Consider the following 15,355-nt stretch of genomic DNA (forward strand, 5'->3'; position numbering starts at 1 on the left):
TACTTCAGATCATAAAGCTGCCTTAGTTCAGTTTAGTTCCGTTACACAAATAAAGTCAACTAATGTAACTCACCTGCCGGTTTCTTCTTCTGCTGATGATGTTAGCTTGATAGATAGATTGGAGCTACCATTTGGTGAACTTTCATTCAGCTTTTCATTTAACTTGTGCAGTAGCAGACTATGCAAGCTGTCGTGTGCTCATCCTTATATTGTTTTTCTTTTTCTCTCTTTATTCCAGAAATTTATGAACAGCCGGGGAGCTGCCATGAACTGTTCTTCAAATTAGTCGGCGTCTGTAAATACTTCTTTTATAAGGACTGCACTTCTCATTACTTTGTGTGAAAAAGTGTGTCTATACTCCTTTCTCTTTAACACTGTACCATGCTTTTTTGTTAGGGTGAAGATGCAAAGTGTTCATCCTTACGCAACTTGGAAACTGAAGGTCTGTGCGTAGATGTGTCAAAAGTATAGTACACATGTCAAGTGTATGTTAATGAAGGCGTACGTGCTGGTCGTCATGTGTGATAAGTTTTGTCATTGCCTGTATTGAAAAGTTTGATGTGACCGTTCGTCCCTGAATTTCCTGAATATGTTCACAGGGCCCCTCATGTGTGTAAACTATAAAGAACTGCTGGAGATTTGCTCCCATTATGATGAATGGAATGCTGCTGTGACGACGCTTATGAAAATTATCAATAGCCCACGCAATCTTTTTTATTTATTTACTGCTGTTCTTTCTACAGGAGTTAAAGCCAAAACCAGAAAACAATGTTGATACCTAGCTCGCCAAATGGGGGAAATTGGCCTTTGAAAGTGAAGTAAAAAAAAAAGTCGGAATGAAAAAAAAAAGACTTCATGCTTCATGTAACAGATGCGCAATCAATGAAATACAGTTGACTTGAACTAATTTGACAGGTGATAATTCTCTTTGGTTTTTAACTTCGACCCTGCTGGTGAGTACCAGAAGAAGCTCACACATTTTACTTACAGGGATTGAATTAATGAGCCAACTTATCGGCAAGATTATCAATTTTCAAATCACCTTGGCTTTCAAGCAGAAGAGACCTTCCAATGAGATGCCAGCAGGGAGGGTGGATTTGTGCTAATGTTATTTTATATTCTACACTGTTGTAACTTCTGTACACTGTGTGGCATGGCTCATTTTCTACCAGAAAGCAACACTGTAGAATGTATAAATAAAAAGTGTGTAAAAATGGGTACATGATTTAATTCTATACTCCACTTCATACATAGCAGGCAATGCTATGGAAGCTGCACAAGGAGTATGGTCATTGAAGCCTCACTTAGCTTGTTTCAAAGTGCTAATATTCTTGATGTGCGACACTTTCTGTGGAACAATGACCACATTCATACTACAACTTGTGCATGTAAGGAGGTTACATCAAATTACGTATTTGTACACTTTTATGCCCCCAGTACCTGACATACCATGTTTTGACTGTGAGCACGAGCGGTGTACCAAGGCCACTGGTTGCAGAAATATACCACTCCTTTCATTTGGTTGTAATTATCATCACATCAGTTGTTTTTTGTGTATTAAGTCATATTTCACAAGATGTCTTTCATATAAATGCACCAATTACTGATCGCAAATAGGAATTGTTCAAATTTTATCTAGCTCGTAGCAATGCCTGCTATGTGTGAAATGGAGTGCAGACTTGATTATTGAAAAGATTATTGCATAATAGAGAAAACAGAGGAGGAAGCAAATACAGTTAAACCTCGATATAACGAATATGTAAAATCAGCAATTTGTTTCGTTCTATCAAAATTTCGTTGTAATGAAATTTGACCTTTTATGCAAATAAGTCAATTAATTTTTCTTACACGAAAGGGGCCACAGAATTTCCCAAATTATCAGACAACCGAAAAAAGCATATTTGAATGAAAAAATTCATTTTGATAAATTTGGGAGTCTGCGACGAATGACACGGTTTCATGCTACATACGTTGACAATATCTTTTCGGCGCTACGAATTAAGCGAAGTTAGCCACACTTTCGCATGCACTCCGCCTTCGCGGCTGATAGTGTAACCCGCACTTGGACGACGTTATCAGGGAAAGCGCCGGCAGCAGAGAACGAATGGTTCGTCTGCCTCTTGCTTCAATGGGTCACCGAAACTCTTAGATTACGCAACCTCCAATACTAAATTCGCAGTAAAACAGCTTACATGGTGCCACGCCGTCTTTGCACCAATCATTTGACCATCTGCGTTCGCAGAAGTTTCCATTTATTGTCTCGGCATTCCTTTCCGGCGGCAGTGAGATTTTGTTGTGAAATTGCATGTACACTTCGTTATATTGAGGTTCTAAATGGTGTTCCATGGGAAAGATGTTGTGAAACGTCAAATACTTTGTTATATAGAGAATTTCTTCATATCGAGGTTTAACTGAACTGTATATTGAACTATGTCAGCTGATGTGCTGTGTAGTGATCACTTTTGAATTTGCTCGGCAGTTTTGCACTATTCCTGTCAGCCATGCATCACAACCTACCCAAATAATTCACATTGTGGTGTGCACTTTTCTACTTCGTTACTGCAGTACAAGGTCATTGTGACATGTAAACTCAAAATTAAATTCTGCAGTTTTACATGCCAAAACCATAACTATCTCCACCCTTGTGTGTTAAAATGCCATAAAAACTGAACACAGTAGTTGTGAAGATTACTTGCCACAACTGTTTTGTACCGATGTATATGTCAAACCCTTATGTCAAACTCCAAAGTAGATGTGTCTTACCATAAAAAAAAAGCAAGGTGAAAAAGGGAGAAGGTGCAATGTAACTCCAGATTTTATCTTTCACTGTGTGGGTTGAATTTGGACTTGCCACCCAGTGTTTGAAATAAAGATGTAATTGTTTTGTTTAACCGCAATAAGCGCAGTTCTTTTTGGCACTCACTTCTGTGGGCATAGGGAAGGGAAACGGGACAAGCTATCCAATAGTGTCACAAAGGCATAAAGGATAACAGGGGACACTAAGCACTAAACTATCTGATGAATTACATTATAAAGTTTAATGCCATTCATGCGCTGACATGCAGCTATACCTAATGGCATTAAAACTTGATGCTACTTGCAGTGTTCTCACAGCTCATTCAGCCATTGAATGCATACTGTCACTTTTAAGGTGGCAGTTACAGCCGCACATGATAAATAGATTTATGTAACACAAAATAATTCTACATATTTCTCTTACTGTCCTTAGGGGCACTTCTTGGACAATTTTTGCAATAATTTGTGCATTTATAAAATTGTTTCACAAACAGATTTGCTGCAGCTATCGTCATTACGTTTGCCATCAAAAATGCATGTAGCAGCAACTTTAGAAATAACTGCATTAACAAATCTAAGGTCCTAGACTCTTGCTGGCATTGCACCAATGTGACATGGGAACCAGTATGTGCAAACACAGTGGCATTTCTCATGCATGTTGTATGTAAAAAACAGTCATCTCTCTAGATTATTAGATTATGGGGTTTTATGTGCCAAAATTACGATCTGATATGAGGTATGCAGTAGTGGAAAACAAAAATTTCGATCATTGAGGTTCTTTAACGCGCAGCTAAATCTAAGAACACTGGCATTCTCGCATTTTGCCCCCATCGAAATGCAGCTGTCGTGGCCGGGATTTGATCCCGCAAACTCATGCTTAGCAGCTCAACACCATAGCCACTAAGCAACCACGGTGCATAGCCGTCATCTCCTTTCAGTCTTCCTTATTGACTGCGATCCACACTCAGAATCACAATTCTGAAATTATCTCCAGGCACTCGCATAAAAACATGGTTTATTGAAACAGCACATAGAGTACTACACATATAAACCTCTGTACGATCAACAGAAAAAAGTCTAAACATGCCATCCAAAAAGATTGCAGCTGAATCAAAGAGCATAAACACATTTTTAAAAAATTTAGAGGTTGCTATTCAGAAAGTACAGAAACTGAAATGCTGCATTTTGCCCCTCTAAACAGCAAAACTTAAAATCCCCACTCTGCTGTCATTTATCATTGAGCACAACTTCGTGTTAGTGCCTGTGCAAAGCAGGCATGTTCAGAAGGGCACTAGGCAAAAATAGACATTGCACCCATTTGTTCTTTTTTTTTTACATATGCTCTCTATATCCAACAACTTTTCAGTACATCACAAAGTACAAAATATGTTGCAAACGTTTGCATGGAATACACCACCTTGGACTACATGGGGGATGCTGAAGATAAAATAGTTAGTTGAAATGATTATACAGTCGACGCATGTTAAAACAGACCATAATAACCCAGCAAAAGCCCCGTTATATTTGAAATCCGTTTTATACAAAATTAGGGCCACAGTATGTTGCAAAATGGCAAAACTTCACATAAACTGCTCTCTATTGTTTGATTGTTGGAACCTGGGGGCAATCCTAAATAAATCAGTGGATTGAGGCTGTGGCAGGATATACAAGCAGACCAGTGGCACAGTGTCTTGATGTCCACTGTTTTCCCGATGCTGGCTACTGATAGATGGCAATTTCCCACATTAGAGCATTTCCATTCCATACAATGGCAAGATTTTCCTGTTGGCAAGAAAAAAAGATGTGTTCAAGCAATACTTCTGCTGTTGCGGCGAGCTCCCTCACACGTGCTGGCCATTCGGCCCAAGTGCATTGCTGCTGCCGATGGCACAAACGCTGGACCCAATAAGTTTTTTCTCTCTCTCTCTCTCTCTCTTACATAAAACAGAGGTTAGAATAAATTTGTGTCTTAATTTCGTCTCTGACAAGCGATGGCCAATGTCAAACCTGTGGCATGAATGAGAGCTATAGGCTGCAACTTCGAGCCCCATTTGGCAGCCGCTGAAATGTGCGCGTTCAATCAACAGCATCACACGCGACAGAATGTGCATGCTGCTAACAGCAGCATATCTTCTTTCATATGCAAATTGACACGATAAGAAATTGAAGCATTCTCGAAATGATGCAGTTCATGATAGTGCTTAAAGCGCCATATGCTACAGCTTCAAAGTGAAGTGGGTTAGGCCTAGCAGAACCTGCTCTACACCAAGCCCATAGCAATGGGCCCCGGTGAGCCACTTGCTTGGTTGGCCCGACTACACTACGTTAATTAGCAGGGCATCATGCAGTTGCAGGAATCTTGCCACTAGTGCTTTCCTTAAGAAAAATTTGATTTTGGCACATATCACAAATAGCCGGAAATAGTTGCGTGCAGTCCACTGCTACATGGATGCATCGCCGCAGCAAAATGATGTATATGCATCATGCATACAAATACTCTAAAAAAATTTGTCCATAGTAGCAGAATTCCTTGCATTATTATAGGCTGACCAAACTAAGAGACAAGAACGGTTTGTTATACCCAAAAGTACACGCGAATCTGTTGCAATAGGCATGGACTGTACCACAGAATATTGCTCCACAAATAACTTCTTTGCATCAGGTGAAGACAGCTCATATTTCTGTAGGTTTAATAAGCCATGATTGAAAGTGAAAGTGATTGAAGTGAATTTTGGTGCAGTACCATTTTTTCCAAGTGAAGATCCAATAAGAGCAGCTAAAGTGCATTTCATTTCACTATCAAGAGCAATGAACTTGCTTCTTTAAAGCATTGGACACTCTAGACAAATTACCGCAAATTACAGCAGCAGCTTGTTTTCCACATTTCTAAAGTTGGCAGCATAACCAGTATATTACGTCTCCGTTATTTACTTGTCTGCAGAACCTGTTCTCTTGGCAACAATGGCATACTTGTCATTTTAGAACAGTACTCTCATTTCAACTTTACCTTTTGCCTTCAGCGTACACAAATACACAAGAAACGTACTCTTTCTTGCAGCTGCCATATTTCTATAAATCGCAAGCCAAGCATAAGCCATTCTCCACAAACTTTCACAACATTCAGAAATAGTGCTATTGTTGGGCTCGTACAGCACTGCCTGAATGGTCATTTTGTGCTCAAGCAACTCAATCTCTCGGGCTTGTCAGTGCCACACAAACTCTCTTCATCTTGCACTTGCAAGACAGCTTGTCAAGGTACTAATGGGGTAAAAAATACACTGGAATGTGGTGGGCAATGAATAGAGGAAATATGAGACATGTCACTTTTGCACTCAGTGCAAGCTGCAGCATTTTTTATGAACGCCAGAAGCATGCTGCTAAATATAACCCCACAACTTTACAAATGCCAGGGCAGCCTAAAATAGTGCAGTCAACACTAAGTTTACCATTTTCACAGAAGCAACAGTACTGACAGTAGTAGTCAAAGAGGCTGCTTGCCTCACAGCTTTTTACATTGCTAAGCAATCTTACTCCATTACTCTGCAGTCTTACTTCCTTAATCCACAAGGCTCGATAGGTTGCTACACAATATGCTGCTCCATAACAAGGCAGCACAATGAAAATGAGAGACAGGTAGTCACTTTCAGGATTGCCACATTCTCACATTTATGCTTAACTTCAAGTGCATTGTCAATATTGGGGTACCATATCATACATGCCTTTCCTTTAGCCACCTGCATCAAAATCTGACACAAGTGTAGAGATAAGGTGCTTAACCTCGAAACTCCCCCATCCCAAGCTTTGTCATGAAATTCTAGGCTTGAATAAGTTCAGCTGAGGGTGACCACTTCAAACGTGGTTGCTAGAGTCCATCAGTTGTTCTTTCACATTGCTGGTATCTGGTCCCATACTACAGTTTATGCTAAACAAAGCTACAGTGAATATGTCATTATTTGACCACTTTTGATTCCAGAATGAAGTAACTATGTTCAAACAAGATTTTAAAAGTAATGGAGAGCAGTTATGCTATGGCTGTACTTTCGGACGGAATTGAGTGTAGCATCACATAAAAGGGAAGCTTTCTAATGCTGTCATAACAGTGCCTGTGCAGCTACCAAATGACACTTTTCAGCATAAGAAGCTATCATTAAAAGAAAGAAAAAAGCAATACACAGTGGAGAAAAAATTGAGATACATTTCTCAGGGGTGGGAAGGCCCAAAAATGCCCAAAGTAATTTTGTAGTGACTTCTTCTAATTTTGGAGCAGTCTGTAGCACACACATCTCTTAATTAGAGCAGTCCAGAGCCTGCAAATTTCAATTTAGAGTGTTACTATATTGAAGTGGGGTAAGAGTCGCAAAACCTTTCATTCTGCAGCATTGAAGAAGTGTTGAAGAGCAGCCTAGAGGCATTTTTCATACTATTTTTGTTTTGAATGCTAGCAAAGTGATGAAAGTTGTTTTCAACAGAAGCTGTGAAGAGTCAAGGGCTAGTGAACATCACAGTGGTTTATCCTGAGATTTCTAGGCAATGTGACAGCAGCAACTATCTCAAACCAAGATTCTGCACATTACTTGACTTTGCTTTGCCATTCACTAGACTCGCTAGAAGTACCTAGACACTGGAGTTTACATTGAATGATTGGGTGTAAGCCCTCCAAATAAACATTCCTCCTAATTAGAGCTCTCCCTCTTCGAGACTCCTCGCCACAAGCACCTTCCCTTGCCATGCACCGTTGCAATTAGCATTTTTTTTATTGCGCCAAATGCGCTGCACAGCTATGCAATCAACACGATATCAGGATTTACTATCACCACGACCACGGGGCTGCGCATCACACCCAAGAGCAGCTGTCGTGGCGCCGGCTTGAGTCAAAACAAAAAACAAGAAAACAAAAGGCGCAGCCGGCAGCATGCAGTCACTTGTGTGCATTTCTGTGGAAACAGTGCGAGCACAACCATGCGATTCCGCTCCACCAACAAAAGATTCGCAGATAAGCCCCAGACCTCCTAGCTTGCCCTCGCTCGCTGGCTCAGACGGCAAGATAAAAGAATGTCGCTACCTTTAGTTTTATTCAGAGGGCCTAATTGGTTGTGGATGTTGGTGCCCACTGACAGCCAGAATGAGAAAGTTACTTTTAAGCACACTCTGAGACTAACGACATAACGCCCTGCACTATGCCGGCGATCTTATGCTGATGCCTGCCAAAGCCCAAAGCTGCGAAAAGTTGCACAGCATGGCGCAATTTCGGTCATTTTTCCACTACTGCACAATTTGGTACAGCAATTTGCTTGGCACAATTGGCACACGATTCCTACCCCTGATTTCTCTATCAAAAGCAGCATGGCATATGGTTCTCACTTCTCTTCAACAAGACATGCAAGCCTTAACAGACGCAGTTTAATTTCTTTTAAGGGACACGAAAGCAAATATTGAGTCAAGCTAGAGTGACTACATGACTTACTGTAGCAACGAACTAAATAACAAATGAAGACATTTTTATTAAATTTCCCCAAGAATAGAGCAAAGCATATCAACACATCATCACAGTGCAAGATTTCTATACTCCACTAATTGTTTTAATTTCCATGCTCCAGTGCTCTTTGTATTACCAGGCGAAAGGCGCCTAGTGTCTTTCAATAGAGCAGTGTGAAGAAGTCACATCAGAGAGCCTTTAGGAAATTCTTTTTTGTTTAATGGGAAAAGAAGTGACACAACCTGCATCTTCTTTCTCAAGTGTAATGCACTTTGATTATTATCACCACCTGCCATGTTTGCTCAGCCCTGTGGCTATTACACTCTGCAGCTTGTCACGAGGTCGAGGGTTCGATTCCTGGCCACAACGCCAGCAATTTGACTGGGGTGAAACACAAGAACACTCGTGTACTTAGAGTTAGGTTCACTTTAGTGAGCCCCAGGTAGTCAAAATTAATTCAGAGCCTTCCAGTGCACCGTCTCTCAAAGCCTCAGAGTTGCTTTGGGAGAAGTTAAATCCCACGAGACAATCAATTTTTATCCCCAATTCCTGACTACCCTTTACAAATTGTGGCTAGGACAAAGCACATGAGTGGGAGCCTACCTAATTGTTCCGCATTTTTGAAATAGTGGTCCCACTCCTCTTTCATGTTCATGTCTTTTTTTCTCCTTTGAGAAAGTCATGTTAATGACAATGACACACTTAATATATATTCAAACGCTAATCTACCAATATAGCTTGACTAATGTCTGGCTTTGATGTCCCTTTGAAATGAGATTCTGTACCACTTCTCAGCTAATACTTTGCACAAACCAGTAGAGGAAAAGCACAACGAACAATAACTTTCCTTAATTACTAACAAAATTACATTTCAGAATGCCTGCTCATAATGACAAGAAAATGTACAGTGTATACAAAAACTTAATGCTTACAGCATAGAGACAAGTCATTTACATATTGCACATACTCATAGAACCAAGGGTGATGCATTAATTAAGATAGCACCTAAAGGCAACTAAAATTCTTTGTTGCTTCTGGATTTTGTGGCTTCTTGAGTCATTAATGCCATAACAACAAACAAATTTTCTTGTAACAACAGTCTCTAAAATATGTGCAGGCATTTGTGGAGCTTGTATATTACATAATCATTTTCACATGATAATGCTTCAAGTGCTATGTCCCTCAACAGTACGTCCAACTTCTTCCAAGTCAATTTGCAGGCATTAAAAAAAGAGAAAAAAAAAAACCTCAAAGATCGTCTTCGATGGAAAAGCACAATCAATTGCAGCGGACACATTAAATGATGCTGCTCCAACGCCACTCTTAACAACTACAAATTGCAGAATAGACATTGTGCTGACAACAGGAAGAAGCAGCGGTGCTTTCGCATACTTGTGGGCAATGCAACAGAAATACTATAATGCATTTAAAAGGTAAGAAACGCCGAAACGCAATTGTTTTTTCAGTTTCATAAGCCTCTTGCCTTATGCACCAGCAGCAACATCTGCACGCAATGATTCCTGCCGCAAACAGCTGTACATTGGACGCTTCACTGGCTGTGGCCATGCAAATACTAGCAGCACAAGATATAAAAGAACAAACCTACTATAACCAGTGCACATGAAAACTGCACCAGAATCTGGAACATTAATTAAAGAGTCGGCCTTTTGTGTGAAAGGAATGCCAATCTCTTTTGTTTATGAGTGTTGCACCCATTTAGGCTTCAAATGCAGCATTCATCTAAGATGTCTGCGTCTCCGATGGCTGAAGATGTAGAAGGCAAGCTGAAAAACCACAGGCCAGGCAAACAAGAGCACCAGGACGTGTGGTGCAACACCTCCAAAGAGCCACCAGCGCTGGCTCTGTGGTGCCTGCCGAGACAAAATAAATGCCAGTTAGCCGAGGGCACTGGTTAGTGTTTTGTAATGGTGCTCCAACGTTCACAAATTCAAGCATCAATTAAGAACTTGAACTTCATCAATCAGAATATGAACTCAAAATTAAACTCCCATGCTGACTGTAATTCAACATGAAAATAGGGTGCCTGATGCCTTAACGCCAATATACAGGTGAACCCACTTACAACAATACCAGTTTTAACAATATATTGGGTATATAAAAGCAGCCACGGTACCGTGAACTTTTGTGTGTTCTATGGTAAAAAAAAAAAAATCTGTTGAGATTTGGCACTAAATGCTAGAGAAATCGATCAGCATTACATCACAGTTCTTTGAGGTGCCGGATCTATGATTTAAACCGTGCATAATGTTCAGGAGCTCACTCGATACACAACCTGCCTCTTCGAGGAGCGAAGTGCACCTGACGGTGGTCTTCCATCCCTTTTCTACCTCTACTACATGACCGGCTCCTCACACTTCACACATATACAGTCGAACCACAATAAATCGAACAGCACGATGATCGCGAAATAGCTCGATATAGCCAGAATTCGATATATAAGATCGTGTAAAAAACACATAAATAACTTTTGCAAATTGATCAATGATCAGGGACTGTTGTTCGGAGGGCGCGTTCAATTGCAGCGGGCAATTGATCTAGGCCGCGTCGACTTTGCCAGCCGCGCGAAGTCGGCGGGGCCTAGGCCAATCGCACACTGCACAACCGAATGCGCGCTTCGAACAACGATCCTCGACTGCGCCCCAATCATGGCACAGTAAATACGCACTTGGAGCTTCACACAAAGTCTTTATTTATTTGGCTGAAAGTACTGCAGCAGTGTAGCCTGCTTCTTATTGGCAACCGCGTGTGTGCTTAAACACAGACTCTTTAACATAGTCTGAACGATCCACAAGCGATAGGCCGTTGCCCTCAAGTGCGCCACAGTAGCGGCGTAGAAGGGCCAAAGCAGCTACAGCACCAGTTGAAGTCAGGAGCGGGCCAACATCAGCGCTTGCGGGATCAATCTCGGCAGCGCCTTCATTTGGCCGCTATTTCTGCTGCAATCTCCAGGTCCGTCAATCGAAGCATATTGAAACACTGACAATAACAAAGCAATAAGTGGCGTCTGACAAGGCGTCTATGAGTGAGTCCAGTGAGCGTGTGCTGTTGCGCGTCTTTGTGGATGCAAAGCGCCAGTCCCCACGAGGCGCAGCACGCGCAGAGTGCGGCACCAAGGAGGAGTCGGTGAAGCAAATGCAATGCGTCGCTGACAGTGTCGAACTAGCCAAGCTGCCATGTGTGTATGCTGCTACGTTCAAATGGCGCCCTTGGCGCGATCGCAGCAGTTGGGAATGCCCACCGTGCCACCGCTATCTTTGAGGGTGTTGCAAGAAAGCTCAACCCCTGTCAAAAGAGCACACATGGTGTGGGGTGGCGGAGTTCGATATACAGTCGCCGATTATTTATTCGGACCTCACGGGGACTGCGAAAATGTCCGAATAAACAGGTGTCCAAAAAAGCAGATTAAGGGGAAAAAAATGAAATCCTTTATTTCCACGCACTTATTCGGGCTCGGCAGTAGGCTTGAAGAAATCATGAATGTGCTGTTGCACGCTGTTCCGTTTACGTGCAATCAGATAAGCCTGAATCTCGGTAAGGGTCGTACGGTCACTATAGGCGGCTGAAAGCACAGTCACTGCTTGTACACGCTCCACATGCGACGGCAGCGTAGCACATGGTGCGTCATCTTCCGACTCAGACTCATCATCTGGCGGTGCAGCAGAAACCTGACGAATGATCTCGCCGTCGTCGAGTTCTGCGCATGTTGGTACAGCAGTGTCAGCACCTGTGAAACTGTCAAATGAGACGGTGTCCGGAATCGCAGTGCAACCACTGCGCAGGTCTCGGCAGAACATTTTCTGCGTCAGTAGGGAGCACATCAGAAGGCGACAAATCTTAAGCCTCCCGGCACCCGCTTGCCGGCATTCCCAAGCGCAGTCTGCGCGGGCACTGTCGGCGCCATTAGACACTTAACGCGATGTTTCCGTATGCCGCGTTGGATCACCGAAACCTCGACACAGCGCACAAAGCAAACATCACCGTGCCGACACCAGTCGCACAAACGAAAAACACGGCCTACTCGCAGCATCGTGCGCGAAGAAACGAAGCAACTGCTGGATTGTCTCGACATGGCTTACTAAGCTGAAACTGGAACTGCTGCAGAACCACTCTATTGAACCAGTAGAAACGATGATGATGATGAGCGGGGATTTCCAGTAGCGCCACTTTGTGGGGCAGCAAGAAGGCTCCGTTCAAAACAAAAATGGCGTTCAGCAAGTCGAACCATGCGCCGGTCAGAGTCGGTGCATGGTGCTCTCGATCGAGTTGGCTCAAGGAGTGTCCGAAAAATCAGACGAGAGGTAGCAAGGTGTCCGAACTTTCGGCAGTTGTTATACATTATGGTCTATGGGGAGAATGGCAGTGCTGCAAAGCTGACCGAATAATCGGGCATGTCCGAATTTTCGGAGTCCGGAAAATCGGTCGGCGACTGTATCCATTTTGTCTGACACCGTTCGAAACAAAAAAATTTAAAATGCATGCGATTTTCCAGGTGATATAGAAAGTGTTCACTATACGAAATAATTTGATGTATTCGTGTTTGATATATTGAGGTTCGACTGTACTTTTCTTTTTCCACTTTGACGCTTCTAATGCTAACACATTACTAAACCTCTAGCTAAAACGTTTCCATGCCGTGTTATTGGTAATAAAAATTACCGTACAGACTCGTGCAATGGCCGCGCATTCTTTTTTTTGAGCATTTTCGACGAGGGGCAGACAAAACCGTCTTGGTCAAAATGGTGCCAGCGCAGCCGGCGACTTGTGCACACTCCGGATGTACCAATGCATCGGAGGTCAACGCTCAACTCTTGCCATCTAGTAGCAGCATGCGGAAGTACGTAGGGCGAGAAAATTTGCCAATGCACATGCATGGCGTTGGGGCACCAAACACGACTGCTTCTCCAATGGAAAGCTTTATTTCCAAATTTCAGGCTGCCAGGTTGGGGAGGCACAGCCCTTACATAGGTATGGCCCTTACAAGAATGTGCATGGTAAATCTGGCTACTGAGTGGCTATAAAAGTTCTCAATACTGACCCTGCCACTGCCAGGAAAAACTAAGAGGAGGCGAGGGTTCACCCAGTGGCCTACCTTGGCATGCTGCAGTAGGGTCTCGAGCACCTCGAGGCGTGCCACTACCTCGTCCATGGTTTGCTGCAGCCGTAGCACAGCCACTGCAAGCTGCTCGCTCACTTCCAGGGCGAGCTGGGGCCGGCCACCGCTGCTGCCACCGCTGCCCATGCCACCTGTCGCACCAGGCAATCGCCCCGCTGACCGCGTAGGCCACGCAGGCCCCTCGGCTCCACCATCTGCTTCTGCAAGTGCGGGTAATGACCCTCAAGCCACGACGACACAAGAACAGGAAGCCAGGGCGTCGAACCAAAAACTTTTTTGGGTGCGGTTTTGGTTCAGGCTTCTGCATATTTTCCAGTTCAGTTCAGAGGAAAAGGCTCCAGAGGAAAAATAAACAGTTCGAACTGGTTTGAACCAGTTCATTAGGATTCAAACAATTTGGATTTAGGGAGAATGAAAAGATTTAGAAAACAATGCTTTTCCACACTACCAGCAATCTTATTTTAATGAAAGATTATTTATTTATTTCCTTACATGACGCAGACGAACTTATCTCTGGTATATTGACATTGTGCAAGAAATTGAATACACTGCCACAGTAGGCATGCAAGCATACTATGATTTGTTCTCAGATGCCATAGTGCCCAAAGCGTTTTATTTAGTTGCGCCTAAAAGCTGCTTTGCACTTGCGTGCACTTCGCTTGAGGTTAATAATTATGAGGTTTTACATGCCAAAACCACTTTCTGATTATGAGGCACGCCGTAGTGGAGGACTCCGGAAATTTCGACCACCCAGGGTTCTTTAACATGCACCTAAATCTAAGTACACGGGTGTTTTCGCATTTCGCCCCCATCGAAATGCGGCCGCCGTGGCCGGGATTCGATCCCGCGACCTCGTGCTCAGCAGCCTAATTCGCTTGAGGTTGAGAGACCAGTGAACACATAGTATATTAAGATTTGGTAACGGCACAGAAGCTTGTGTGATAGTTGTTGGCCTTACAAAGGACGTTGTGTTCTGTACAGCCTGCAATTGAGTTCTAATGACACGCTCATGCAAGTTCCGTTCTTCAGAAAGCTGAAGCGTGGACACCGTCTCATATTTTTGTGTGTTTGAATTTATGCGCCTATCCTGTTACGAGTTTCTGTGCCATTTTGTAGTTTGCTGTGTAGTTAATTTAGATCAATTACTCTATGGCTGCGGCACTGCTCTTAGGGTGCCGTGGCACCCAAGCTGCTGCTACCGAAGTTGAGTCTCTCCCAGTTGTCTAATTTCGGGGAGCTACAACAAACTAGACTGTAGGCCTCATATCATTCCAAGTACATGTACAATGCAGAACACTTACACCACACTGAAAATTCCTTGGAGTTATAAATAAAATATTTATTTCTTAATCACGTACGTGTCTGCAGCCGAATTCGCGTAGCTTTATGCACCTGATGACCACAGGTGGCAGTGTCATTGCAATTAAATACCACTCGCCTCGACGACGATGCGATCGGGGTAGGCGTCCAGCCCCAGGCCCAGACCTGGGCAGCGGTGCACCCCTGTGAGGGTTGTCGTCGCCACCTCCCCGCACAAAGGCCAGCTCCCCATTGGATTTTTTGGACCCATCTGGGTAGAAAGCCCAAAGCTGGCTCTTGCTGTCTTGCACCAAGACCCGGTCTGAGCCGTTCATGAGGGCCTCGTTCACTGCAGTAGCCACCATGCCAGAGGCCTCTTGCTCCCGTGGCTCGGGTGATCCACTCTCATCCTCCTGGTTTCACATACATGAAACTTTGTTATACATACTGCAGGCCTTGGTAAGGCCCCACCAGGAGTGCAGAAGTAAAAAAATATATGCTATTATCTGCATGTTAAACCTCTGATGGAGACAACAAAAGAATAAATTGCATTGTGGCTAAAGCATTACAAATATGTACTTGATGAGGGGTGGCTCACAAAAAGTCAAATTAGAAAGGATGAGAAACATTAAAAGAGAAAAAGTGCGACT

The 15,355-nt window shown here is 43.2% G+C and overlaps 2 protein-coding genes across 5 annotated transcripts in view; one reads left to right on the forward strand and one right to left on the reverse strand.

Moving 5' to 3' along the window:
- Window positions 1–2,891, forward strand: part of Pdk (pyruvate dehydrogenase kinase) — a 60,361-nt gene extending 57,470 nt beyond the window's left edge. Inside the window, exon 12 of the mRNA XM_065432146.1 lies at window positions 239–2,891. Within this exon, the coding sequence (XP_065288218.1) occupies window positions 239–248 (10 nt within the window). The 3' untranslated portion in view covers window positions 249–2,891. The remainder of the gene's footprint in view (window positions 1–238) is intronic.
- Window positions 2,892–3,793: 902 nt separating this feature from the next.
- Window positions 3,794–15,355, reverse strand: part of LOC135902185 (acyl-CoA-binding domain-containing protein 5-like) — a 35,804-nt gene continuing 24,242 nt past the window's right edge. For 3 of the 4 annotated variants that reach the window (XM_065432150.1, XM_065432148.1, XM_065432147.1), the window contains 3 exons: window positions 14,845–15,118; window positions 13,383–13,606; window positions 3,794–10,143 (listed from right to left, as the gene is read on the reverse strand). In XM_065432150.1, the coding sequence (XP_065288222.1) occupies window positions 10,009–10,143; window positions 13,383–13,606; window positions 14,845–15,118 (633 nt within the window). In that variant the 3' untranslated portion in view covers window positions 3,794–10,008. The remainder of the gene's footprint in view (window positions 10,144–13,382; window positions 13,607–14,844; window positions 15,119–15,355) is intronic. The other variant, XM_065432149.1, reaches the window with a different exon arrangement.

The sequence above is a fragment of the Dermacentor albipictus genome, chromosome 4 (genome assembly GCF_038994185.2).
Source record: "Dermacentor albipictus isolate Rhodes 1998 colony chromosome 4, USDA_Dalb.pri_finalv2, whole genome shotgun sequence".
Lineage (NCBI taxonomy): Eukaryota > Metazoa > Arthropoda > Arachnida > Ixodida > Ixodidae > Dermacentor > Dermacentor albipictus.